The sequence below is a fragment of the Notolabrus celidotus genome, chromosome 18, assembly GCF_009762535.1.
Source record: "Notolabrus celidotus isolate fNotCel1 chromosome 18, fNotCel1.pri, whole genome shotgun sequence".
Classification (NCBI taxonomy): Eukaryota; Metazoa; Chordata; class Actinopteri; order Labriformes; family Labridae; genus Notolabrus; species Notolabrus celidotus.
The window spans coordinates 25634239-25661350 of record NC_048289.1 but is presented as its reverse complement, the minus strand read 5'-3'; the positions used below and the strand labels follow the sequence as shown (position 1 = coordinate 25661350).

General features: G+C 40.7%; 1 protein-coding gene across 2 annotated transcripts in view; it reads right to left on the bottom strand.

The window, feature by feature from the left end:
- Positions 1-27112, bottom strand: part of sdk2b (sidekick cell adhesion molecule 2b) — a 486503-nt gene that overhangs the window by 139111 nt on the left and 320280 nt on the right. For both annotated transcript variants that reach the window (XM_034707425.1, XM_034707426.1), the window contains exon 2: positions 22724-22883. In XM_034707425.1, the coding sequence (XP_034563316.1) occupies positions 22724-22883 (160 nt within the window). The remainder of the gene's footprint in view (positions 1-22723; positions 22884-27112) is intronic.

Here is a 27112-nt window from a genome sequence, read left to right as displayed (position 1 = left end):
GTGGCCCGACCCAGGCAGCGACTTCAGATCTGGTCTTCCAAAAGTGTTTTCCTTAAACCTAACCTTCAAAAGGGGTTATGTGTTTATTTGTTTGTTGTTGTTGTTGTTATTGTTTTTTGGGGGGGGGGCTTATATTCAGGGAGGTCTTATATTTGAATCAATCTGGTTGATTTAAATCAAGCCCCAGGTCCAATTAAACCAACAACTCTCAACTCAACTAATTTTTTTTTTATATAGCACCATTCATACATTCAAGCATGCAGCTCAAAGTGCTTCATTAAAGAACAGAGACAGAAAAGAACAGCAAAAGATACAGTTATACATGGCTTAAAAAACAAATAGATCAATAATTTGATATTAAATACTTAAAAACTTACAAAAAAATCTTAAAAATAGAATAAAATCAATCAATTAAATAAATTCAGATAAATACCAGAAACATAAATACATGAAAAGAGCCTCTGGAAAAATATGTAATAAAATAAAATAAAATAAATACAAATTATGCCAAAAAAAATGGTCATAATGTTAATAATGCATTCTAGGGCTTAAATTAAATTACTCCAAGTTAAAAGCCAGATTACAAACGTGAGTCTTAAGTTTACTTTTAAAAACACCCTGAGAGCTCGCCGTTTTAATGCCCAGAGAAAAAGGCACTCTTATGGGACACATGAGGAACATTTAATTAGATGTTGGATTTTAGATGTTGAATTTTAGGGTGGCACCAGGGATGGCCGAAAATATTTCAAGGGTGTCTCTTGCCTTTCCAGGTACCCCTCGCGACACAAGGGGATGTTTAGCTAACCTTTGTGTCAAATTGGACACCACGTTGTGTTAGCATCGCTCAGTCATACTACATTCAGGTCAGTGTGCCCACCTGTTGTTTCTTGATGGCCTTGAATTTGCACTGACAGGCTTTCAGCATATTGTTTGAGTATGCAGTGGCTTTGAAGTTATTCTGGATGATTTTCTGGACAGTGTTTGAGATTTTTGCAACGATAAAAGGACATACAGTTGCATAAAGGAAGCATATGAGTCCAGTAGTATGTTGATAAGAGTATTAAAAGCATTAGAAATATCCCTTTAAGGTACAATTAGAAGATATAATGAAGTATGCAATTAATTTGTGATTAATCATGAGTTAATAATGGATTAATTGCAATTGGAAAATAATGATTTGACAGCCTTAGATTATTTATACACGTGTGAAGTTTCTAGTCTGTTATTTTCAGCGGCTGAGGATGCCTAGAAACCTGCCTCTGTGCTTTGAAAGTAATGCCACAATAACTAGCATCTGGGTGTGTTTTTAAAAGCTGTTAATAACTATAACAAAGAGAAAACTGAGCAGTATCAAACCTCATTAGCAACAGCGTCAGTTGGACCCTGAGGACTAAATGAGTTTGAGCCTAAAGTCTGTTAAGACTTAATCAACTAATCAGGAGGCTTTATTAATGATGTGTGACCCCTTTCATATGTTCCATCAACTAAATTAATACAATTACGTATATGTGATATGCATAGATGGAGGGGAGATGAGGCGAGTATGATGGAATATTATGAAAGAAGAGGGGGGAGAAAATGCTGGACGCCTCAGACTTTAGGCGGAGACGAGGCGGAGAGCTGACAGGTGGTGTCGCTGCTCCAAGTTTAACCCCGCCAAGGCCTGCCGAGAATTCACCCCACAGCCAGAACCTTCAGGGTGACTTTAGACAGCCTCCTCTCTCTCTCTCTCTCTCTCTCCCTCTCTCGCTCCGTCCCTTATATAATGAATACAATTAACCTTTGCGGAGCTGAGCGCGTTGGCAGCAGGTTGGGGGAGTCAGTGGGGGCCTCGCTGTGTCCGACAGAGATTGATTGATGTTCCTGTGGTCAGCGCACTCCGTCAGATCCCCTTTAATTAGCCCCGCTTTGGAGGAATGATTAGACGGAGGAGTGGCAGAAAGAGAGGGACGCGAGGAAAGAGGAGGGGAGGACTGGGTGTGAAGTGGGTTAGAGGATCGAGGAAGGAAAGGATGGAGGGTAGAGGAAGAGGGAGGGGAAGATGGAGGGATTGAAAGGGATGATTGGTAAACTCTAATCCTTAATTGTAGATGGCTGTAGAGCAGTTTAGAGGAAGAGAGCCCATAATCACATACCTGAGCTCTGAGCAGCGACAATAACATTTCACTTTAAGTATTGGTTATACACTAAGATTAAACCTTATTACAGACCTCAGTAGATGTAATCATAGCCCTAACAGCGTGGCAGTAAATCATCACACATCATTTATGGGGATGAGCTTGTAATGAAGCTCAAATCTCGTGCTGTTGCCACAAATACACAAGTTGCTCCTCCATTTCCAATTTCCATCTAAATGCATGCTTCAAGTTTATTTTTGTGGCCATGGCTGTGTTTGCTGAGCTTCTTTCTCTTCAGTCCGATTGGCTATCGATTCAATCCATGTAACAATCCATGAAGTGCATGCTCAGCTGTCCTTGGGGCTCCTCCTACTCCACAGGAAATCCTATCGTAAGTATCGAACACGTTTAATATTTATGATTTCAAACAGTGCGCACACTCAAAGCTCATAGGTGCAAGCGAACTCCAAGCAACAAACCTGTTACACTGTAGACTGTACCAACCTGAGGCATCCTTGCCTTTTTTTTTTATAAGTGTACTTAAGTTAGCCAAAGAGCTGGAACATCAATAACACTAATCCACCAGCCAGATATTACAGAGACACTGGCTCCAGATTATGTTGCCATCCCATTATGTTAGTGCCAGTTGCAGGGGTATTGGATTTTGTACTGCATCAGGAAGTTGAGACATATCGTCCATCTTTTTATAATGGCCAGTGGTTTCAAAAGTGAAGCAAATGCAGAAAAGACTGGAGCCTTCATTGTGTGTAATGGACAGAAAGGGGAGGGGGGACTGAACTGAACTGGATTTTGCAGGAACAGAATTTATAGAAATCTATCAGAAAATGTTGCCACTTTCTTGGCTGATTGTTCAACTCAGGAAACATTCTCCCTACAAGTTTGTGGTCTAAATTGGTAGTTCCAATACTTGGGCAAATCAGCATGATGTTCAATTTGTAGATTATTATTATATTAGTATTATTGTATATGTAGATAGACTTTTCTTACTTGGTTATTTTTATTTTTTCAAGTTTTCTTTTTAACTATATCATGAAGTTTACGGGCTGCTTATCCCTTTATAAAATGTTATGCTTTATTTATTTTAAAAAAGACACATGAAATTTGCAGTTGTATGAACACTATCTCCTTTGGCCTATGTTTTTTTTTTTTGTTCCTCTATTCTTTTGACTGTTTTAATTTACTTTAATTTTAATCTTTTACTTTATTTATGTGCAAAGCGGTGTAGGGGGTGGGGGGTTAAATGGAAGTAAAACGTTTTTTGTGAGCGTTTTGCACTCAAAAAAGAAAACAATAAAAATAATATTGAAAAAAAATAATTGTAGATTATGTTCAAAAAATTAAAGAGTACATTTTGGGACGTGGCTACCTGCAGGATGGGACAAGTTGCTGTCCTTTTGACCAGTCAACCAGGGAAGAGATGCAACAATGTTACCAAATGAAGAGTTCATTTAAAAAAAACAGATAACTCACTTTTAAACCAATTTAAAAAATGTTTCAAAAAACATATTTTTTCTATTACAAGCTTTAGGTATTATCAATCAATTGCAGTTGGGTGGCTCAAAATGACATTACTAATCAAAAGTATCCTAAAAATGCAACTTTGTTCAAATTCTATAAAAAAAAGATAATTGTTTTTTGAAAATTTATGAAAATGGAGATAAATGTTCTTGTAAATTAACTCTTCAAATATGGTCACGTCCAAAATGGTAACCTCTAATAAAAGGACTTTGCACACAATTCTGGGCCCTTCACGCAGCAGTCTCTTAGCCCCTCCCCCTTATGCATGGATATACTGTATATATATATATATATTTTTTTTTTTTAATCTTAGTAGGTCATTATCAAACAAGGATCCTGCTTAGTCACCCTTTCCACAGTCCATTGGTCCGACTCAATTGGGAAAAACCAATATGCAGTTCTTCAGTATAATGTTCAAATTAAAGGAATTATAGCACTTTTCATATGCAGGTAAACGAACGTCAGACTGATCAATAATACAGTAACGGGGTGAGGATAAAACATTTGCAGATAGGCTACCCATTGTAACAAAGGATCAAACATAGTCCTCATTAAATAACTGCCTAAATGCGGGATGATATCGACTAGTCTTGGTCTCGGTGTGCTCTGGTCTCGGTGCGCTCTGGTCTCGGGCATGGCTAAAGGGATCGCTTCACAACCACATACCCTGGAATCTACACTATGATTGGCTGCATAGGAGTGAGACATCTGATTGGTTACAGACATTGCCCTGCAGTCTCAAAAATTCCATTCACAAATGCAGTGAGGTTCTCAAATTACAAACAGTTCGTAAATGCAGACTGAACAGTCCGAATATAAATGTAACAAGACACAAGGCAGCCCAAGGTTGAAATAAAGCTCAACTAACTGCTGTACTGTCATTTTTAGATCGAAACTGGTTGATCTCCAGTGCTAACTTGGTATCTCGTGCGCACGAGAAAGTATCTTGTGCGCACGTAAAAGTATCTTGTGCGCACCAGATACTTTCAAAAAAAAAAAATTCTGCATATGTCACTTTAGGGGCTCCGTAGAACTCAAAGCCTCAACAAAGAGTCTTTTTTTTCCGATACATCATGTCACGCAAGGCTTATTTTTACAACTCGTACCCTAAGCAGATGCATAGCACAGGGTGTCACGGCTCACTAATAATGATGTTTTTCATGCCATTGTGTTGCTCTGAGTTTTTGAGAAGGTCGTCGCCCTCTCATAACAGTTTGATGGCACTCTACTTTTGTTAATGAGTTTGCTTATTGTGGAACGACTCACACGGCTTATACATCCTGTAGTGTAAAAACACAAAAGCAATAAGTGCTGATGATATATCTCGACTGTTCTGTTTTTAGGCATCATGATTGATTTGTGTCATTATTCTTACAGGATGGTTTTTACGCTTTTACCATGAAGTCATGACTTGAAACATGTCCATCAAAGAAAATGCGACTGAAAAATTAACTCAGTTAACGGTGGCGTCTTTGACAGCATCTTTTCACGCTTCAAACTAAATCAATTTATGAAGGGATCTTCCTTGAAAGTTTATTGAATTATGTATTGGGATCCTGTTTTAAGTCTATAGACCAAGACCTTATTCCTGTCTTGTTCTGTCCTCTTTATATCCAATACATTGCCAACAACACATGACAGGTAATGGGGACTGGTGGATTAAGCTACTGGAAATCAATGGTGGGTAATTCGTCTACAGGCCCAGAGGGACAGTCTTCACAGGTTATACGTTTTCGAAGGATTTAACAGATGGAGAACTTCCAGATGGAGGCAATTTACTGAAACTGATGTCAACAGCATTTCACTACTGCTTACATATAAATCAGTCTGCTTTTTCATTTTGTTCTCTGTATAACTCACTATCTTTGATCCCTATGAAACCCTATTTCCACTGAGCAGCACTTTGACTACATCCAGATTTACATCATTATATACAGTCCTTTAAGCAGGAAGCCATTCTAATGAGCATTTGTCCTTCGAAACAACGTTTAAAGTTCTCTATGGCCGCCATTGAAAATATCTTCAAAAGTTAGAGTTTTTCACAATCTGAAAATGTGTTTTTTAATATTCTAATGTTCATTAAATCGATAAGGTAACATTTTAAAGGTAAAATTCCACTCAGGAGCTTTAATGTATTTTTTTTTATGAATGCTGGAAATGGAAACAGTGTCTATCCTAGCTCTAGGCCAAGTTTAACACTGATGCATTCAATTATTTTGTATAAATCACATGTTCTACCCCTTGAACTGAAGTACCACAATCACATCTGCTCTTTAACGTACCAGGAAATGGTCCTTTTAGCTGTTGGCAGAATGTCCTGAGTGTCTTTTAAGGGACATTTTGAATTAATTTCCAAAAAAACTTCACAGATTCAGCCTCTGTGGGAGATCTGCAGCCTCAATAGGTGCATTTCGACTAAGAGTTCCGGGGTCTTCTAGCCCCCAGAACTACTTTCCCCCGAACTAAAAGGTTCCTGTGCGACCATTGTTGTCTGCGTTTTGACCGCGGGCTGAAGTCCAAGGTGGATTGAGCAAATCAGGCCAGTGACATATGGGGTAAAAAAAAATATATTAAAGGCCCTGTGAGGAGTTTTGAACTGGCTGAGAAACAGACTGAAAATGATACTGATGCCTCTTTATGACCTTCAATAGCAAGTAACAATAACAAGTCCCTCAGCAGCAACACTGACAACTTCTCTGTTGTCATTTTTGACGCCTGAAACCGCCCTGAGGGGGTAGGTTTCAGACCAAATGATGGACATCTTGCTTCAGAAACAGCCTTTATTTGACTGTTTTCATGGAAAATAATCACATAGTCTGATAAAGTCGACTGTTAAAAGACAACAGGATGAGGCTTTTGTTGAAAACACTACTGTTGCATGTATAGGACAAGAGATAAGAGGTATCGCTTTGTCCACAAGGGGGGCGCCAGAATCGATACAAAACAAAAGTTCCTCACAGCAGCTTTAAATGATACTTTGAAATCTTAATAAATAACTAAACTAGGATGCATTTCCAGGAACTCCCTCTGTGTTTCAACAACTCCACAAACACTGTTATGTTCAGCTGAAAGTCCAAGGACCTTTGACAAGTACTAACCCCAACAGGGGCTTTTCAGGGGGGAGATTATCTACCCCTGAACTAAATTTAGACTCTGGTTCCTCTGGTTGAAACGCACGTAGTTCAGGGATAAAGTTCCTGCGGTCGATAAAACGCCTTATGTCCCATGATTGTTGTCTGAGTGGGAAGAGTGCAGACAAATGCAGAGGCGGAAAAACACCATAAACATGCAGTACATGGCGAGCGCTCCAGAAGAACCCATACCAGTACACTACACACATGATCAAGTACCTGACCCTGAACAGGAGGAGGCAACTGTTGAAGTGTTGCAGTAGCGGTTCCAAGAGCAACTCACTTTCATGTCCTCAGCGTTCCTCGGCTGGAGGACGACTAAAGTTTAAATGTATGAGCAAGAAAAATGTGTTTTTCATAATGTGAGACCTTTAAGCTTGCAGAAAGAAACAGTCAGTTGGAGGAAAATTAGTTCCTTTTTTTTCTTTCAAACCAGACATTTAATCAGACACTCTGGTCTGTGAGTGTTTGTCCTCATCAAATCAGCTGATGATCAGCCAATTTCTGTGTAAATAGCTTCATTTCTGAGCCCATGCTATGAATAACATTCTTCAAATTATCGTTTTGACATCTCCGACCCATGTGGTGTATTTTCAATCACTGTATGAAACCAGCAGACACATTTTTTATTTTTTGAGCTTGAATCAGAGAGAAGCAGACTGACAGCAGCAACCCTTTGAATTCAGGTCAGCAGTAAATGTTTTTTGAGGCGCACAAGTCACGACACGCCAAACGGCGGGCCACAACATTAGGAAAGAATTATCCAATAATAGTTTAAAACACTTATAAATATGATAACTATGCATTGTACAGACTCTTTGTGCCGTTAAGTGTTGTGTCCTTGAGTATCCAAGACTGTAGAATAAGCACTTATGCGGTTGAACATCCAGACCATTGGTTCATATAATTATGTCCTTGTACTTCTATAGAAATGCTCTATAACAGCCGTTAGAAAAGCAGCTGTACCCCACAACACCGGCATTCATTAGAACACAACCAATCACACACACACATAATGAAGTCCATGCAGTCTTTTTTTCCCCCCCCTGTCTCAAACTCAACTGCACTTTCTGACTCACTCACTAACTCACTCACTCACTCACCAGCTGTAAGAGAACGAGGGGAAAGCGGGTGAGAAGGGGGGAGGAAAAAAGGTGAAAAAAAATCTATTGTATCCGGGGGGCTGTTGAGGACAATGCCAGGGAGATAGTAAATGGAGGTTTTTTTTAGTTACAGAAGGGAATCCATTAAGGTCATTTGGAGTGAGATGCTGACCTTCCTGCCTGCCTGGCTGGCTGCTTCTGTCTGAGTCCTGCCAGCTCCTGATGTGACATGATTCAAGTAAGGATCCAAATGCAGGCAAGTCAACTGGACGCTAGTACTACTCCTTCTTAGCATGAACATTGATGACCCCATTAGTTACAACACGGAGACTGGTTGAAGGATAACAAAGTGAGATTAAATCAGAGAGTCTGCAGTGAACCGAACCTCTAAATAAAATAACTCAGCTGCACCATGTGTGATCTATTTCTGTTGCTCTCGTGTCAGAGAGTCTGTCATCACATATGCGTGTTCGTGCAGACTCATTTTGTAGCTTTGTTTTGATTTAAATGGATAATTTAAAACAAAATAATATTCCCGGGAACTGTGAAAACTTTTCATAAAATGGGAAATATCCTAAACCCAAATAACTCTTCTCCCCACCTGACTGTATATATTTGACATTTGTTTTATATTATGACTGTATTTATATTGTCTTTAATTCATATTTTCTACCTGTTTTTATTTTATTTGTATTTATCACATGCACCTTCAGAAGCAGCGCTTCTAATTCCATTGCACACCTGACACTGGGTACGGTTACATGATGTTTTTTAATTCGGAATTAATAATTTCTGAATTAAATAATTCGGAATTAAAGTTTTCTCCTTCGTGTTTACATGGAAATAGTAATTCCGAATTGAGGTTTACATGGAAAACACGTTTAATTGTTTTTATTTAATTCCTCTTAACGTCTGGGGGTTGGGAAGGGTTCTGGTTGGACAGGGGCGGGCGTGACGTAATTACGTTTACCGGAAGAAAACAGACTCCAGTTCCTGCTTCTTTCATTTTCGGTTACAACATGGAAGACCACACAATAAGTTCAAATTTCGCTTTGATTTTGACTATAGTTGTTAAAAAGCAGCTCGACACAAACGTACTGTTTCACTTTCGTCAGCTGAGGAGGAGAAGAGAGATAGACGACCGGAGAAGGGAGGCGGAAGACCGGACTGTGGCGATTCAAAGCCGGTTAGTGCAATGGCTGCTCTACCTCAGCCTGAAGTATGTGCCCGCCAGCGCGGAGTATGTGCGTCATCGCGACAGGACAAGGGAACGAGCATGCGCAGAACAACCGGAATTAATTTAAAGCGGAATGAACGTATACATGATCGAGGAATTATTCAATTCTGATTTAAAATCAGAATAAACCAGCCACTTACATCGGATTTAAGTTTAATTCGGAATTATCATTTTCATTCGGAATTAGGTGTTTACATGGTCATTTTAAATATTTTTAAAGAGGATTTAATCTTAATTCAGAATTAAAGAGGAATTAAAAGTCTCATGTAAACGTAGCCAATGACAAATAAAGGCTATTCTGTTCTATTCTATTCTATTCTATTTTAATTATTTTAGTCTTTTGAAGTGGGGTTTGTGAGGTGTGTGTGTGTCCAAAGGAGATGCTAGTCAGCTTGGCCCCTGTGTTGAAAACCGAGCAGAGAACCAGCACGGAAGATAGGCTATCAACCGCTACAGACAAGGTCAACGAAATTTAGCTAATTTTGAGAAAGTCTTACCCTTAAACAAACAATTTAAATCCAACTTCACACTTTGTTTAGAACATTTTTTTCAGTGCTTTACTTTGCCACCTTGTGTCGCTCTATTTGTTCACTCAGCATACGTGTGACACTGTAACGGGTGTGAGGGTGAACCCAAAAGCAGCACACAGTAGGTAACAGTCTTTACTAACCAGGTCACACAATGTCTGTTGAGAAGCTGGTTTCGCTGTGTGGAGGATCAGGCTGGAAACAGAAGAGGAGCTGGCAAATCTCTTGGTCGGGGACAGAAGGCTGAGGTAGTTACCAGGGCAGAAACGAGGAAGGAAGGTCGGGGACAGGCAGGGTCGAAACCGGGGGATCAGTCCGAGGAAAAGTGCTGGAGAGTCTTGCATTTGCAGAGAGAACAATCTGGCACTGAGTGAGCTGAAACCGGGACTTAAATACTGGCAGCAGGTAATGAGAAACAGGTGATTTGTGTTGGCTTAATGAGGAGAGTGTGGTTCAGGTAAACGAAGGGGAGTGGAAATGTACTGGGCTGAGAGGCTGAGCAGGTGTGGCAGGTGATAACTGTGACAGACTCCCCCTACAAATAAAAAAAGTATCCCTTTAAGATTAGTGGACTGTTCCTTTAAGAACACTGCTCATAAAATTGAATCTCATTGATGTTTAATGGCCATTCATGCTTATTCCTCATTATTATTAATATTCGTATTATTACAATTAATTATTTTTGATTTCTTTGAGTAGAGGCCAATGCTTCACTCATTCTCAATCCATTAGCTTCATCAGTGGCCCTTAGCTTCAACATTTGACTATAGAGTCTATTACTTCTTCTGGCACTCCATGGCAGAACCTGTGGCCAATCAACTTGAAGCACTTTGTCGCACTTACTAAGGTTTTTCCCTCCAGTCTAAATTCTTGCTTGTGTTGTACGTCGCTTTGGACAAAAGTGTCTGCTAAATGAAATTGTAGAATTGTAGAGGTATACCCCAGTCCTACCTATAGTTTTGCATGGGTTTTAATGTTTAACGGGCAAAAATATGCAACTTCCTGTTAGAATTTCAAAATAAAGAAATGAAGCTTGCAATAATTAAAGAGCCTTACAGATTAAGTTATCATGATTATTGCATTTCTTGGTTATGTTCAAGCAAACAAACAGCTTGGTCAGAATATGAGATTAACATTTAAGTTTGTAACTTTCTACAAACTAGCACAGGTTACATAGCTAACGTACCTTACATAACTAAAAAGCCCTTTATCAAACTGCTAACATGAGCACATTACAAGAGGTTAATGCTTAGCAACTTTGAAACATAATATAAAAACGTATGTAACTAACTCGTTATTTAAGATGTAACCAATCTTGGGGCGCCGTTGGCCGAGAGGTCTACGCGCGTGCCCCATATACAGAGGCTATAGTCCTCGTCGCAGAGGTCCCAGGTTTGATTCCAGCCTTGACCATTTACTGCATGTCCTCCCCCACTCTCTACTCCCCACATTTCCTGTCTCTCCTCAACTGTCCTATATAATGAAGGCAAAAATGCCCCAAAAACTATAACTTTAAGATGTAACCAATCCAAGGATTTCACAAGAAGTTGACATAACTTCTGATGTAGCATATGTCAGCATTTATTTGCGTCTCATTGGAACTGAACCAAGGCCTCCCTGTTGGAATTCCCATGTTTGTTTGACCCCTTAGTTCCCTCTGAACACCTTGCCACTTGGGGCGGCAGTAGCTCAGTCCATAGGGACTTGGCTTGGGCACCGAAGGGTCGCCGGTTTGAGTCCCAGCATGGACGAAGTTTGGCAAGTGGACTGGTGGCTGGAGAGGTGCTGGTTCACTTCGCAGCACTGCAGAGGTGCCCTTGAGCAAGGCACCGAACCCCCAACTGCTCTGGGTGCGCTGGTTGATGGCAGTATCCTCACTCTGACATCTCTCCCTAAGCATGTTCACTGCATGTTTGTGCATTTGTATGTATATACCAAAAAAGCTGTATGTGTAGCATGTCCCAAAAAAATAGCATGAGTGAAAACATTGAATTTCCCCCCAGGGGATCAATAAAGTACCTTTCTTTCTTGATTTCTCCACCACATCTAATCAATAAGCTTAAGGTCCAAAATGAAAGCCACTGGGTTGTTTATAGCTTCCTTTAACCAAGCTACAGGGTTTGACAACTTGAAAATGAGAATGGTCTGTCAGGGCTCTTCATCGCCTCGTGTTGCGGCCTTCATGATCAGAAACCAAAGCAGGCGTGGGGAAAATATATGTAGATTTAGACAAGTGTCACAAACTGACTCAACAAAACAAATGTATTTGAATTTAATGTGACTCGGTGAAACAATGAAGTGTGGAAGTGAAAACTGCTGCAGCAGCAGAAGCTCGAGCAAAGCAATGAGTTGTGAGAAGTACCAAATGGTGCCAGACGGAAGAAAACAACAAACCGAGGGGATGCAGATGGAAAATGGGGATGAAAATAAGCAACGAGCAAATTTGAATCTCAATGTCTGTCTTGATGTTTTGTTTATTCCTCGTCCCATTTCATTTTCCAAAGCTGCACCTTGAACCTCCTCCTGATCTCTACAACACACACAGGACATCTGGCTTACTACTTGCAAATAAGCTAACAGTTTTGGCTGGCTCTTAAAGTTTCTTCTGAAGATTTCAAAAAAGAAACAAATGAGAAAGGGAGCCATTTTAACTGCCTCCAATTTTTCTTGCTCTGGATGAGTCTGCTCATTTGGGGGTTTGGGATTGTTTATGACAAATTACTGTTCACGGAAGCCAAAATCAGATGAAGACAAAGGTGGTTTTTGCTTTCAACATAATTTGTTTTTTTAATTGTTGCGGGGATGATATATGTGAGTTGAAGTGATTATGAAACCACATCATTTAAAGTTGAAACTGGTAAACATTTAGAAAAAGAACTGCCAGCACAGCATGTTCAACAATATCATCATCCAGGCGAGGAGGCATGATGAAGCTGTTATGAAGGTACTTTCGTAATGTTTCTGAGTTGGTCCTTTCATTCAAAGCAAGAATAAAAACCTGATGTCTCATTATACACCGAATACACTCACTAATAGGGATGGGTACTAAATTCGGTACTTTTATAGGTACCAACCGAATTCAGTCGGTAGGGGAGAACAGGGTTGGTTGTCACACGGGTTGGTTGGCACACTCGTTATATCTCGCCACCAGAGGGCACTGTCTCTCAAATTGGGGTATGGACATTTCCAGAATTAGGATCAGAGCTCACCTACATAGTCTTCTCTGGAGTAAGACAGCTGAACTTGAGGTGAGAGGACTTTTTTCTGTTTTTCATGTCAAATTGTAAATATTCAACTCCTCAGTAATTTTTGCTTCTTGGCTTTTAAACAACAGGTTTATAACAAAACAAGTGTTACCCTTACAAAGCTATAGTTTAGATTTTTATTAGCTAGCTAAGTAGTTGTAAGATGGTTGTTAGCCTTGATGCTAGCAAACAATTCCAGTTGGGGTTGGTCGTCACATTCTCTTTGGGGTTGGTTTTCACATGTAATAACCAACCCCTATGTTGGCAAAATCATGCATGGTGAAATTAGTTGGAGTGCGCAGACCCTACATTTACCATCACTGTAACTCAGACAGTGACTGCATGTAGCCTAGTTGAGTCGGCCATTATTGTTAGGTCTGTTTGTTTTGTTCTTTATGTTGTTGTATAGACTGGCCTTAAGATGTGTTTCCTGTTCATGTTCCTTGCTCATTTTATGTTAAAATGCATTAAGTTATGTAGGCCTATCACTTGCCAGTTTAATTAAACTTTCAAATTTAAATTTTAGAGCTGCAGGAGGATTAAGTTGAGACGGACTCTCTCGCTCCGACTACCTGACCTGTTTGTAACCGTCCCTGTGTGCGTGACTGCCCAACAAGTAAGTAGTGTGTCCTGTTATTATAAAGAGACGGAGAACTGACTTATCCCGTCCACAGGCATTCACGTGTGTTCATTGATAAACTCCCTAAAGAGCAATTAGATGCCACGAGCCAAGTCAGCCATAGACTGTAAATAAAAATGGATGGCGTTGCTCCGCCTCTTCCAGTTGTACGGTTCTGAAGCCAAAAAATCCTGCTCCTGGGCGCCACCATTGTGCAGCCAGAGCCTGTGAAGCCACTGTAACGAGCTCCGCCCTACAGTGTAGCATCACAAGACGCTGCGTGTCCTTTGAAGTTTCACTCTACTGCGGCTGTGAATCAAAGGAAACCAGGAAGTACAACCCCGTTTTTTAAACTCTAATAACTAACGAAAAAGAAACTTTTCAGGAAAAAGAGGCCTTGAACACAAAACAGTCAAATAATAACTACATATCACGACAGCATACGGATGTGACAAACATTCGTACGACGTGTATTTATTTTTCAAAGTTTGACTGCAGCCCCATTCAAATGAATGGGGGAGATGATTTTTTTTACCTATACTGCAGCCAGCCACTAGGGGGCAGACACTCTGCTGAAAGCTTCACTTCCAGCCGAGTGAGATGCAAACCTGGTGTCAGCTAATATATCTAATCACCTATATAATCCTGTTTCTGTTCATTTCATGTTAAATTAAATAAATATCAAATTTAAAAATGTTGAGATTTTATTATTAAACAAATTAACATTTATTACCACATAAACACACAAAAGTACAGAAAATTGGTACCGTTGAGTGCCGGTATCGATTCCCAGGTACCTGGTATTGGTACTGTATCGTTGAAATGTGGAAGGTACCCATCCCTACTCACTAATCTACATCCAGTGGGACGCTTCCACAAATGTTGGCGTCCCTTTGCAGTCCCTTTAAATTCCGTCAATTGCAATGGAGGCATAAGACCGGCAAGCTACCTGTGGCCATGGGTCTTGAAATTCAGGGCAAGTGGCTGCTAGGCAGAACTTTTTATATCTATGATGACTCACTCTCCATCACTCCTTGTATTTAAAGGAATTACAGTACACGGCAGTCAAGGCCGTACTTTTGGAGCAAACATTTATTCACTGAATTGAACGTTTTGAAATCCGATCATGTATCAAATCATCTGAACATTTTATTCAAGTGTGTTCAAAAGGTACATCTAATTTTACACACACACACACACATATATAAAAAAACCACATCGTCATATATATACCGCTGATACTTTGCCCTCTGCTTTTCTTTCATCTCTAACTAGTTAGCAAACCGAGCTTGTCGTCTATTCCCCGAGACGTGGAATATTATTGTACGGAACTTCTGTTAATTTGTTCAGAGACACCATGAAATTGTATCTGTAAAAAAATAAAAATTGTCTCCTTGGTGAGAGTTAAAGGTGTGAGAGGATTAAATGGAGGCAGATAGGATGAAGAAAGAGGAGGGAAAAGGACGACAGGGAGTTTAGACGGATAGAATGTGGATTTTAAAGGCAATATATAACTGAGGTTTAATATTTAAGATCATCTTGCTGTGCCTCTGCTCTAAAACATGTTTTCAAGCACAGTGTATGACCCAAAACTTTCAAACTGTTCTGGTTTGCATTTTCTGATTCATCACCAGTAGAAGGTAAGAGCCTGATTCACAAAAGGATTGCAAGGTGCCATCTAAAGCTGTGCGAATGAGTGAAAGAAGTCGCCTCATTCCCAAAACGTCAAATGCACCACTAGAATAAATAGCGTCTCTCTGTCAGTGGTGTTTGTGCATTTTTGAACAAGACATTATGGATTTCATCTGGGGAAAAATGAACCCCTTTTGTTCCACCTCTGGTGTTTTCCTATTCTACCGAGCTGCTCTTTATGGCTCGTTCCAGGGAGGAAGCTTTGTGTCACATATGTAATAAACCAACTTGACATTACAGAGGTAAGAAGTGTCCTCTTCTCAATCTGTTCAACATATGTATGTAGACAGATTTGAGCCCAGGAAGGATGAGAGCATGCACACAGCACAGAAAAGAGTGAAGAAGCTGACAGCTTCGACGCACAACAAGGGCAAACTGCACAGAGCTGCAAAACTTAATCAACATGTTTGCTTGAATGTCATTGGCTCTACATGCTTTGTAAAATTGGACCTTAGGGTGGGGACTGGATCAGAGTTAGGGTTTCTTTTTAAGGCATTGCCTTTGTTGGACTTGCGTTGTGGGCAAAACCCCCTTAAGTGACACCGGTATATAAGATGCAGTCTGTTTTTGACGGGGCTCCCATGGGGGAAAGGTTTACACTGTGTTCCTGTGTGAAGACTTCGATTGCATTCAGCAATGTGCAGTTTCTATGCAGATGTGTAGCTCTTTTCAGTATCAGTCTACTGTAGTTGAGCTGAGCCTATGGTAGCATTAATAGTTGTGTGTCCAGGACCACTTTGTAGAGACTTGCACAAACCCCCTCTGCTGGTCACTTGTTGCCTTAAATTGAGGAGTCTTTTTTACCAATCCAGCACTCCACAAGGTTTATTTATTTCACAGTATATCACTATGATCTCTAAATGCATGCTTGTGACCTAATGAGGGAGGAAAGCATTAAAATGAATGGCGCTGCTGGACTGCTCCAACTCGCTATGTATCTAGAAGATGTTGCATTGAAGATGTTACTTGCTTTTTTGAGCCCATCTTTTTTTTTTTTTATATATATTTTGGGCCTTTTTGCCTTTATTTTATAGGACAGCTGAAGAGAGACAGGTCGACCGGCCGGGAATCGAACCGGCGACCCCTGCGACGAGGACTGTAGCCTCTGTACTTGGGGCGCTGAGACCGCTAGGCCACCAGCGCCCCGAGCGCCATCTTCTTGGTAGAATAGACAGTGGAATAGCGTCTTATACTGGGATATTGGTCGCACTGGTGTATAAGACACAGCTTACTTTGAAGAGAAGAAAAAATATATTACAATGCTTCTTTATACCTAAGTTTACGGTCATTTTAACACACTAAGACAGAACAGAGAGCATGGAAACATGATGCAGACTCCTCCATCTCCATGTCTTCTCCATCAACTTAAACATTATAGATTACCTTTAGTTTGCTGAATATTCCCCTGTGTTTGTTAAACTCTTCCTCTTTGCTGTCTGTCATTATAATAAGAAAACCGGGGGGAAAAAGGTTCCCACTCCCTACAGGAAACACAGGCTCCACTAGACGACCACATCCAAGAAGCAATTGACAAACAAAAACACCTCCTGAGGTTTGCTTAATAATTAACTGTCTTAATGAAGTTCACGGGTTAATTGGCAGCATAAAGACTTGAAGACGTGGAAGGTAAACACCCTTGGGGTTTGTGGTCATGTGATAGGAAGCTGCGGTACGGTTGTGTGTGTTTATAGATTTATTAAAGCTTTGTGTTTGGGATAATTTGCAGGCTTGTGGGCTCAAATCTTTGTAATTGTATTGGATATAATCCTCAATCTTAATGAAGTTGAATTTTAATTTGGAGATAAATCTTTTAAATGAATATTTGCAAACAAAGAAAGCTGAATGCCGGCCAACTGTACATGCTGATAGATGCCTGTATGGTTGGTTGGCACTCGGGTACTACAGTACAGTGTATGCGGTTGATGTTTCTGTTTTGTGACAGCGGTCAATGCTAAACCCATTCCCTCCCAAGTGTGACACTCCCCACACCAGATCACTAAAACTGCGCAGCATTCACTCCCTCTCTCTCTCTCTCACACACACACACACATACACACACCGACAAGCTGAATAGTAATGCCCCCCCCCACACACACACACACACCTTGCAGTATTGATCAGTTGCCAGAGGACACAAGGTCAAGTCGCGTGGTGTCAATATTTAAAGCAGCACTCAGCACTGGGGACCTCTACCATAACCTCTTTAATATGGGGGGTCTGCTCTGCTCAAATACTCTCCTGGTACTGAGACAGTCCAAACTGAGGTGTAAGATGGACTGCATGCCAACACACACACGACATGTACGAAAAGCTGCTGTAATGCAGAGGGACTTGATACACTCTATGCCAACCACAGAGACACATAGAAAGGAGAGACTGACCTTGCAGTAGTCAAATTTTCAATCCTTGGTTAAAAAGTATTTTGCAATGGACTAGGGTGTTGCAATTGTACATAGTAAGACCCAGACTCACTACCAGATTTGAAACATGGTAGTTAAGTCAGTAGCCTAATCCCCAATTTACACAGGATGCGCCATGTCGCGTTACGTCAGCGCCACACACTGCTGACCTATACGTTCTCATTCTAGTCAATGCAAATGTTCACACAGGGAGCGCCATGTCTCAGCTCCGTCTCAAGAGTGTACCTCCACGCTGCTCTGCTAAAGATACGCGTCAAGTCTACTTTCGACGGAGCACGTTACAAGCTGAAAAGCGAAGATCAACCTGGACAGGAAGTTCGGCACGAGGATCTTATGCAATATCTGCTCAATTTCAAAATAAAACACCATAAACAGACCACAGACCGTTTAAGAGATTGTATAGATCAGAAATAATCATGGGTTATTAATTATTAACTACTACAAAACAGCAACATATTATAGAAGTAAATCAGTCTCATTAGATTTTGAATTTTTTAAGACCTTGAATTCCTAGCACTGAAATGGTTTTGCATTGAAATTATGTATCTGAATTTTTTTTTGCACAGAAATTATGTATCTGAATTTTTGTCATTGAGTTTAGGTCTTCAAATTTTTAAGTATTTTTCACTTTTAATTTTTAATGTTCACACTTTCACACAAATTCAATGTATAAAAATTAAAGTGCTCATTTTCAACGTCTAAAATTCAAAGTCAAAATTCAGTGTTAAAAAATTCTAAGTAAACAGCTGATTCACTGAGGGGAAAGCAATCGGTCGTCTCACATCGAACCCAAACCGCCGACCAATGAAGTCACGCTCCAGTGGTCATGTGATGCCGGTACTAGGAGTTGTGCTCTGCTTCAGTCACAAAATTCTCCACACATTCACAAACATATTAACAGCGATTCTCGGGTCTCATCTCTCATCTACTGCAGCAAAAATGGTTGGATCAGTGAGCAGCGCATCAGATACAGAATTTCAATGCAAAAAATGTCAGTGCTAGGAATTCAAAGGCTTAAAAAATTCAAAATCTGATGAGACTGGTTTACTTCCATACATATCCTTGATACATGTCGATCAGAACAGGACTTTAAGATGATAACTGTATCAGAAGGTAACAGGACAACGAAGTAGAGCACAATTATTAATATTAAACTCATCTAAACCTGCAGAAACAAAACTTTAGTTATGCAGCCTTCTCAACAATGATGTAGTCAGTAAGTAATGGAATACTATCTAAATGATTCAACCACAGAAAGGCTCTGCGACCTGTTGTGCTGTAGCGCTGATGGAACGTGGCGCACATGCTCCCTGTATAAATTGGGGGTAACAAATCAAAACATGGGCCAAATCAAAACCTTGTATCTGAACCTCATATTCCTCTTATTTATTATGCTGACGTGCCTTTAAAGTCAGGTGACACAGTTTGCAAAAAGTCCCCTTGATTTGGGCGCTTCATGTCTGAAACAAAGATTTTTATCTGTCACACATTTCGACTTGGACACTGGCCGAAAGGGTTGGGGAAAAACAAGCAGTAGCATACATGTCAGCAATTGGGTTTGAAAATACGGTAGGTGGTGGAGGCGGTGGCAGCAGCAGGTTGCCTTAATCAAATAAGTCAACACAACTCCTGTATCTTTGCAGGAAGCATGGCAGCTATGGACATAAACTGAAACTGCTTCATCTAGCTCTGCATAAATTTGCATGCTTCATTTTTTTTTTTTTTCTGTTGAATGCTCTCATTTCCTGGCAATGGCTTCCCGCTTGCTCGCTCCACCGTCCTACTTTCACTTTCTCTGCTTGTGCAGAGTGAAGCCATACACACACACACACACACACACACACCCCTTGAATCACAGTGTGGGTTGCCAGGTCTCCAGCAGCTGATGATGCCCAACTAACTAAACTCTTGCTCCAAAAGTCATCAGCACAAGATGTCAGCGCTTGTCGCGGGGGGATATTTTGGCCTCATTTTTTGGACAACCCGGGTAAGTGGAGATACTTCATCCATCATCATATATATATATATCACACATACTGCAAGATATACACTGTGCAATGTGAAGCAACCCTCCAGCTGCTACTTGATCAACACTGCCTGTGTAAATACTTTACATTATTCACACAATATTCTGCATGCTTCTGTTTGTTGAGGATTGTGTTTTCAGAGTGCTTTCCTTGCATGTAATTCCCCCCTCATGAAGCCAGAGCACCTTGGGTTGAACACCAAGCAGAACCTGTTTTCAAGGATGTCACATTTTCTACAAATGTGTCCAACTCATCTGTTTTTTTTTAAATAGTCCTTTAAACACACACTGACTCACACAATGAGAAGCCTGAGCGGCTTTGTGCCTGACTACTTGTTTAATCACCCGTTCTATCGCTCAATCACTTGCCCAATAACACAGTTAAAGAGGCCCCGAGGCTCCAACAGACAGTGTTATTCTTCACTACAGTCCGTTCTGATCAATTGTTAAAGCATCTGTGTGTCACTTGTGCCCTTCCAACCCCACCGTTCCCACTCCTGTCTTATCTATCTCCAGAGATAGTCAGGAGAAAAGCCCAGCTCCACCAACAAGGCGGATGCTGCTCGTACGCTCACCCTACGTTCTGTTGTCTCTCACACATAACAACAATGGTTCAGCTAAAATCAGCAAACTGTGTGTCAACAGGCTTTTTTTTTTTTCTTTTCAATCCTCTAGTGCCTCATTTACACTGCTGTCTGCACACAAGCATACACACAGAAGCACTCACTGCAGTCACACTGCTTTCTCAGATAACAGCAATGTTTGCCCCATTCCAGATCTTGGAGTTATCATTAAAGATGCTTTATCTCCTGCCCTAACACTCATTCACACTGCTTTCACTCGTAAGCGCCTCTCTAGAGGGAGTGATGGAGGTCACAGAGCCACAAGGGAGAAGAGAAAGGCAGGAAAAGAAAGAGAGAAAGCCAAACAGCAACAAGCTAATTCCTTTTTTTTTAAGAAGTTTTTCTGTGAACAGCTGCAAGTGGCTGTTTTGAAATGCAAAATACTGCCTTAGAGGGACACTTAGCAATAAAACTACGGCGGTGAATGGGGGAGAAAAAATATTAAGAGACTTCAGCTGTAACTTTTACCATTTTACTAAATGTCCAAGTAAAAATATGTGAATCTAAGAGCTTGATGTCTCTAATCACATATTTTTTCAGTTGAGTCTGACACCAAAGTAGCAGTTACTATCTGAGCTCTGCTAATGTTTGCTCTTAGTCAAAGCAGTTTTTTAAAATAGATTTGAAGTTTCTCATGCCTTATTTCTTTGGTGCAAAATAAATCTAGTCTAAAGTGTTATTTTTCAACAGGAGACATCTGAACATGTAGCTCACCATGCTTCCTTGTGGTTCATTACAAATTGTAAAGCTCTGACTCATCGTTGCGAGTTGTACTCAAGGGTTGGTTGGCCTTCTCTCTCGACCCCACAGGTTGGTACATTGGTAGATTTTCATTTATAAGGCAAATTCTTGGTCTGCTGCCACACTACCTCTGTGTCTTTATCACACAGTAAAGTGCTGGACAGTACTCACTGCGTTCCCAGGACTCTTTAATGCTTTCTGTCCCAAAAGCTTGTACAGAAGCTGGGAAAAGGGCTTTTAGGTATTCTGCACCATCAGCCTGGAATATATTGCAGAATGGCTTGAAACTCAAAGAGCTGGTGTCACTTAATGTTTTTAAATCTAAAATGAAAGACTCTGAAGCTGAATCTTTAGGATGTTGTTGTTTTTATTGTATTTTGTTTCAACTTTCTCCTAGGTAACGGCTCTTTCTGCGACAAACGTTGTACTTGTAAAGTGTACTTTGGTTCTCTGTGTGTCTGTAACTTTGTGGGGTTTTTTTTGCTGCTGACTGCCTTGGCCAGGTCTCCCTTGAAAAAGAGGTCTTTTATCTCAATGGGACCAACCTGGTTAAATAAAGGTTAAATAAATAAATGCATGAATATTAAACTCAAGCTAAGCTAGCTGTAGGTAACTTGAGGTATTTCAAAGTAAGGTTCTGGGATCTTTTTCTTAATTTATTCTATTTTAAGTTTTTTTTCTTGTACAGCACTTTGTGTTACAATGTCATTGTATGAAAAGCGCTTTATAAATAAAGTCTGATTGATTGATTGATTGATAGCACACTGCTTACTTCTAGAATCCTGGACCACACTTTTGAGCCCAGAGCACAAGATTATTGAAGCCACACATTTGAGCCTGTGGACTACACAAAGAGAAGTAAGTTTTGATGATATTATGTGGTAATTAATTTACCCTCAATTCTCAGTTAATTCCCATAAATTCCCATGGAAAGTTTCCAATTTGGAATATTTCCAAATTTCCCCAGCTTAACTTCCCATGGAAATTTACCGGATTTTTTCCACCCCTTTGCAACCCTAGCAACTAATTTCCTCCATTTAAACATAAATTTAAGTTGTAGAGTAGTCCCAAGTTAAGTCAACACTCAGAGTCTTCTGGTAAACAATGTCACACTGGTTTGTTGAGTGTGGATAACAATAGCAGAACTAGCACCACTGGTCCTTTCAGGTTAACGTCCAAATGCTTGTGCTGGTTACACAATGCTTTCATTGATATGGTTGTGAATTTAGCCTGACACAGTCTACTTTATCTCCATTATTTTCTAAATCAAAATACTGCCACATCTCGCTGCGCTACACGATGCCATCTGTCACCTGTGTTTGTTTACATCTGAGTTGTGGAGCATTATAGCAGTAGCTATTAACCCTGAGCTACAGTTCTGGCTGGTGGCAGATGGCTGCACAACATGGAATTTTGGGCCTTCAATTAAAAAAAATGTCAATAATTTGTTGGATCAACTGGTCATTCTGGTGCTGAGAGAGTGTGACAACGTTTTTTGTCAAGTCGACTAATTGCGAACATCGCACATTGCCATCATTTTGACAAATCACACTCAGTTTTTTGCGTTTAATGACCAAACACTCATCCCAATAAAGCAGCTGAGTGCCAGAACTAGAATTTCCATCCCATTAATTTCACGAATCATTGTACCCACACATCAATCAGTCAATCTCTCTCACTCTGAAGTCACACCATCTCCTCACCTGTACTCCAGGGAAAAGCGGGTCAGCTCTGTGGTGTTGTGGATCCATTTGAACTCCAGTGGCCAGCTTCCCTCAGCCATACAGGTCAGCACCAGCCTGTTGCGTTCCAGGTGGAGCTGACTACGCACCGGCTCTGTTTTGAAGTAGGGAGGCACGTCATCTGTAAAGAACAAAGAACAAGTTTTGTTTTTTTTCTCATTCAGACACCTTGCTGCTTCACATCGTGGACAGAAAATACCTCGAAAGCATGCCAATAAAGAACACCCACTCTTAAATCCCCCACAATCCAGGAACCCTGAGGCATAAATACGCACATGAAAAGAGACTCAAGTATGACAGGAACAAAGAGTGAGCAGTGGGGATAAAAGAGAGAGGAGCAAATTTATTTTATGTGACTTTATCTTTCAACGTGATTAAGGAAGGCTTACATGAGAAGGAAACATCGAGCTGTCAACTGCAGAAAAACATTGGAACAGAGAGGCAACAGCAGCTGATGCTTCCATCTATGTGACTCCAACAGATTGTAGGTGGTCAGATGCTCGGATATCACCTAAGACAAAGCTAACTGGGCTGTATTTGATTATCACCGGCTAGTAAACGCCAAGCTGCCACACACCAGATGGAAAACCCTTTCTGAACGTGTCCCATTCAGAGCCGTTTAATCTCCTGTGAGGCACTGTTGCTTGTGTCGGTGATCTTAACTTGCTCCGGGAGCGTCAGGGAAGAGGAAGCAAGAGGCATCAGTGTCGTAAAAAGATTGCTCCTGTATCCCCAGCTCTGTGTATTTGTGTGTCAGTATCACATTGGCACAGCAAACCACTTTCCCTCCAAGCAAGACAGAGCAGACAGCCGAGGAGTGAAACCGAAGAGGAAGAAGGAGGAAGCATGAAATCCTTCACCATTGGTTTGCCTACACTCCGTTTCGCTTCGTCTTTCGCTCTCTCTGTGTTTCCTCGAACACGCTCTGTCGAGTGTGAAGGAACGGATTGAGGAACACCAGTGAGGACGTCTCCACAGGGTGATGCACACGCTGTACCGCACATGGCAGAAGACACACAGCAATCTTTTATACCTCAATCAAGAAGTCTCACACATGAACTGTCAAGGTCTCTCGCGGTTCCAATATCTCACCCTTGATAAATGATGCAAAGATTGGGAGCTTACTCGATGATCATTGTAAATATAGAACCCATTAATTGGATGGTTGGATAATATAATTATCAAATTGACTGATAATCAGGCATTGAAATTAAACTGTCAAAATGATCTATTGTGCTGATATTTTGTTCTTCAATTTCTGCTTGAGGAGATCCGCTGGAGGAAGACTGATAAGAGGAGGAATGAGGAGGAAAATGGGGGATGAAAGTAAAATAGAGTGAGAGAACAAGGATGATTTACAAGCTCTCTCATGGTTTCAGATTTACTGCTGAACTTTCGAGGAGTACAAGTCTAATTTGTTGCAAAGTATCTGTGATCTCTGGGTCCTCGGGCATAAAAAACTGACATGACTCTATAGTGGAAGTCACTGCATGGGCTCAAAATCACTTTGAAAAGCCATTATTCGTGGACACAGTTTGAAGCTGAATCTACAAATGTAACTTAAAACCATGCAAAGAGGTACATACCAACTGATTACAGGACTTTTACCCCGTATATCAATGCATAGGTGTAATCTATGATCGACACGGACTTCCTACTTCAACCAAAACTATTGTTTTTTCCAAAACCTGACCAAGAATTTGTAAGAAAACCTTTCCAATATCTGCTGTGAGTGTTATTAAAGTTTTGGTACCAAAACTCAATATGTTTGTCCAAAAATAAAATGTCAATAGGATTTAAACACTGGACACAAAAAGCTTGCTTGTTTTTTCCTTGGTGAATCAAGTACAGGTCCTTACAGAGGAAAAGTTTCCAGGCAAAGAACTTATATGGGACAACTGTCGGCCATGAGTATAAGCCAATAATCGCACCACAGTATCAACCAATCACAGCACTGGAGGGCAGGGCTCTGTGAGGTTAAATTTTACCTTGTGGCAGCATCATCCACCACTCAATACCGTAGACTTAGTAATAAATGGACGTAGCATCTGTGACGTCACCCATCTGTTTCTGAAGCGCTGTTTTGAAGCCAATCGTCGGCGGCTGCCATATTGGAAATGCTGAACTCGACCTAACGTCTGTTAAGCTAGTGTGAGGTAAAGAGGCGGGCTTTGAGCCTCCTCGCTAACAGCTACAGTGTTCCCACCTGTCAGTCAAGTCAGCTGTGCCTCTCATTATGGAAAACAGTGTGTGCCGAAAGAGAAATGAGCTATCCAGACATTTTTTGCACCAGGCTGTAAACATGTTTATTTCTGCTGTAAAGTTCAGCTTTTTTGAATGGGTGTGTATGTGGTTTCCGGTACTTCTGCAGCCAGCCTCAAGTGGACACTCAAGGAATTGCAGTTTTTTAACACTTCTGCATTGGCTTCAATTCTCGTGGCCAGAGGTTGCAGCTTGCTGAATACACAACTTATGTGATGGGTATCAAAAAAAGCACTACTGACACAGTTTCAAACAAACACTTCTTATATTGGCACTAAGATAGTGGAGTAGTGTTACAGCCCATGTCTTATCCATTGTTGCAAATAAGATGAAGGAAGTGTGTGGAACCTCTCAGTGAAAGACAACAGAGTTCAGCAGCACAGTATTTATAATTGGCTGATGTGTGATTAGTTTCACGTTGGCGTGCTAATAAACCGGAAAGCTGTGAAAGGTTAAGATGACTAATTACTGCATCTTGTTCAGTAAATGAAGAAGTTCAGGTTGTATAGTTTTTTGTGTTATGTTTAGGAACTTAAAAAAAACTGATATGAAGAGAAAGTAGCCTGACTTTATTTGGAAAAATAACACATAAATGTACATAATGGAGAAGCCAAGAGGAATAAAAAGAATAAGAGATGTAGTTTTATGTAGTTCAAAAGTGCATGGCACAACTCAATAAGTCAACAATGAATATTCCTCCACTTTTTCTTGATGCAAATTCATAAACAGTACTTTGGTCTGACTTCTGACTTTTGAGAACCTGAGAGCGGCACGAGCCCGTAGGCCGACAGTCGTGAATAAATATTTATAACAAACAGAAGACAGAGGAGACTCAATAAAGCACCACACAGTATTGATCTGTCAGATTCAGCTCACATCACTACCTAGCATTTCCAAGCAGGAAATGATGCCCCTGGCCACCCTGACTGTGCGGTGTTCTGTTAAAATCTGATCCCTTAAGCTAGTCAAACAAGAAGAAAGCCTCCAACACAGCAGAAGCATAAAAAGCAGAGCCAAAACACAGACACGGCTAATCAGAAAGTCACACTGTGAAGGGAAGACTTGGTCTGTGCAAAGAAAGAATGCACAATGAAGCAGAGCAAAATGGAAAACTTAGGTTATGTGATGTCGGGGAAGAAGTTGTGAAAATGATATATGAGGGAGAAGCATGGCAGTCGAAGGCTTAACAGATGCAAAATAGAGATAAAATGTAAAGTAGACTCTGCGGTGCCTTTAGAGTTTAAGTGCCTGGGCATCTCCCTAAGCAGTGTGGGTTAATGCTATGCCTGGCGCAGAGGAAGATAGGCTGCAGAAATAAGGGAGATTGAGATGTGCAGAAAAGATTTGAGATGGCCGAGACTAATTGTTCCCCGGCGATGTGCGCTTTGCTTTTATCTACGATGGGAAGATAAAAGAGCATGAAGGGAGAGGCAGAGGAAAAAGAAGGTGGGGGGATGAGAGAGGTTAGAGACAGAGCGGAGCAAAACGTGAGCAAGCATACCTCTGTACCCAGTGTACACAGATAGTCATTTACCCACAGGAAGGTGTGAGGCCAAGGAAAACATTGATCACCGATGAGTATCTACAGTAGTCTCTCTCATTAGGAAGTCCATAGGAGCTCATCAGTGATATCTTACTGTAGAATCAGCACACGCAGAAGGGGAGAGAAACTCTGGGGGGAAGTGCTGACATGACGGCCTGAGGCTGCAGCTAATGATTGTTTTCATTAACGATTAATGTGTCAATTATATTTTATTAATTAACTCATAGTGCATTTTAAAAATCAGAAAGCAGTGTAAAAATATACACAGTTACTCAAAAACAGACGTGATTTTAGGCTACATCTCTACTCTATCTGCTCAGTTCCATAAAGGAGCCACAAGCTCCTCACATATTGACAAAGCTTCGAAAAACTACACAAAGTTTTCATGTTAAGATGTGAGGAGAAACAGAGTTTTCACTTAAACTTAATCCAGAATTTTTCTTGCAAGCCTCCTGATAAATTTTTCGAGTCATGTCTGAGTGAGCGATGTGCAAACAAAGCGAGAAATATTCAGGGAAATTCACTGTGAGCGAGTGGGCAGGGGG